This window comes from Austrofundulus limnaeus, unplaced genomic scaffold (assembly GCF_001266775.1).
Source record: "Austrofundulus limnaeus strain Quisiro unplaced genomic scaffold, Austrofundulus_limnaeus-1.0 Scaffold1396, whole genome shotgun sequence".
In the NCBI taxonomy this organism is placed as follows: Eukaryota; Metazoa; Chordata; class Actinopteri; order Cyprinodontiformes; family Rivulidae; genus Austrofundulus; species Austrofundulus limnaeus.
The window spans coordinates 76,163-77,668 of NW_013953798.1; the positions used below are offsets into that span (position 1 = coordinate 76,163).

At 39.8% G+C, this 1,506-nt stretch overlaps 1 protein-coding gene across 1 annotated transcript in view; it reads right to left on the reverse strand.

Annotated features, from left to right (window-relative positions):
- The window catches only part of LOC106535252 (collagen alpha-1(XXII) chain), a gene marked incomplete at its 5' end in the record, with an annotated part of 58,984 nt that overhangs the window by 41,285 nt on the left and 16,193 nt on the right, over positions 1-1,506 (reverse strand). The window contains 3 exon segments of the mRNA XM_014032212.1: positions 613-675; positions 769-813; positions 912-965. Coding sequence (XP_013887666.1) covers positions 613-675; positions 769-813; positions 912-965 — 162 coding nt within the window.

Consider the following 1,506-nt stretch of genomic DNA (forward strand, 5'->3'; position numbering starts at 1 on the left):
GTCTTGTCTTGCCTTGCCTTGTCTTGTCTTGTCTTGTCTTGTCTTGTCTTGTCTTGTCTTGTCTTGTCTTGTCTTGTCTTGTCTTGTCTTGCCACGCCACTCAGAGTTTTTTGAGCTGCCTAGTCAGCACCTTTTTTGTTTAATAAATACTTTGTTTTTTGGAACCTTTAATCTGCCTGCATCATGGGTTCTTTCCTGCCTGAGAATCGTAACAAATTTTTGCTGGTTTATTCACACTCAGTAACACTGATGTGTCGTTGATAAAACAGCCACAAACAAAATAAGTGCCATGCAAAAGTGTAGTGTTTAAATATTAGCTAATGTAGCGTGTTTTTACAATGGTTTGTAATTTCTGCGAAAGAGTGATCCCCGCGCAGGTTCGAATCCTGCCAACAACGCCAATAAACTGTCGTGGACACGTTTATTAAAAATGCAGAAACACGTTGGAATAAATGCACAGAAAAGTCTGCGCGTATGGTCGTGAATTATTTAATTCCGGGCAACAGTAAACACTACTAAATTAAAAAATAATTATAAAATGAACACTCATTTGGCTAACCAGTAACAGCCTGCAGGACTATTCCTGCCCTTCTCTACTTGGTCTGGACCTACCGGAACACCTCGATCTCCTCTCATACCGTCAGAGCCAGACTGCCCAGGGTGACCAGACTCTCCCTGTAACACACAACAGCTCATTACAAGTTATCTTTCATTTTATATAAAACACTCCAAAACCTTAAAAAAAAAGAGATTCAGGTCTGGACTCACTCTTTCTCCTGGAGGACCTCTTGGTCCAGGAGGCCCTACGTCACCCTGGAGATAAGATATGTGTTTCTCAGAACAACAGATTGTTTTAACCGCATGTTGTCTCGTGCTACAACTTTATTTTAGTTTTATGTAAGTTACAGTACCTTGGGTCCTGCTTTTCCAGGAAAACCATCTGCTCCACGTTCCCCCCTGGGCCCCTTTAAGGAAACAAAATTAACTTAATCGTCCTGAACTTTCTCCAACCCAAACATCTCTTTTGACACTGTTTGAAGTGAAGGGTAAATGTCTGATGACTTTGCTRTTATCTTTGAAAGCACCACATCTGACTCACTTAGTAACAACTAGGAGAGACCGGGGACAGAGGCAACACTTTTTACATTTGACTCTGTTCCTCAGAGATGGTTTGAATTAGACAAACCAACTTTTAATACAATAAACTTACATCTGTCCGTTGTCAAAACCATTTATAAATGATTAAAACATGTACATTCTTCACTATTTGTATTTGAAAATGAAAAGTCAGACGTTACAACTGACCCTGAGGCCGGGGTCAGACACTTTATCAGCAAAACTCACAACTTTCACCTTTTTCTTCTTCCAAATGTGTCTGATCTCAGTCACCATTTGTCACAATGGTACTAATGCTTCAGTTGTTAACTGTGTTCTAAGACTTTGTATTTTTTGTGTTTTTCTAATGTAAAGCACTTTGAACTGCCCTGTTACTGACAAGTTCTGTAC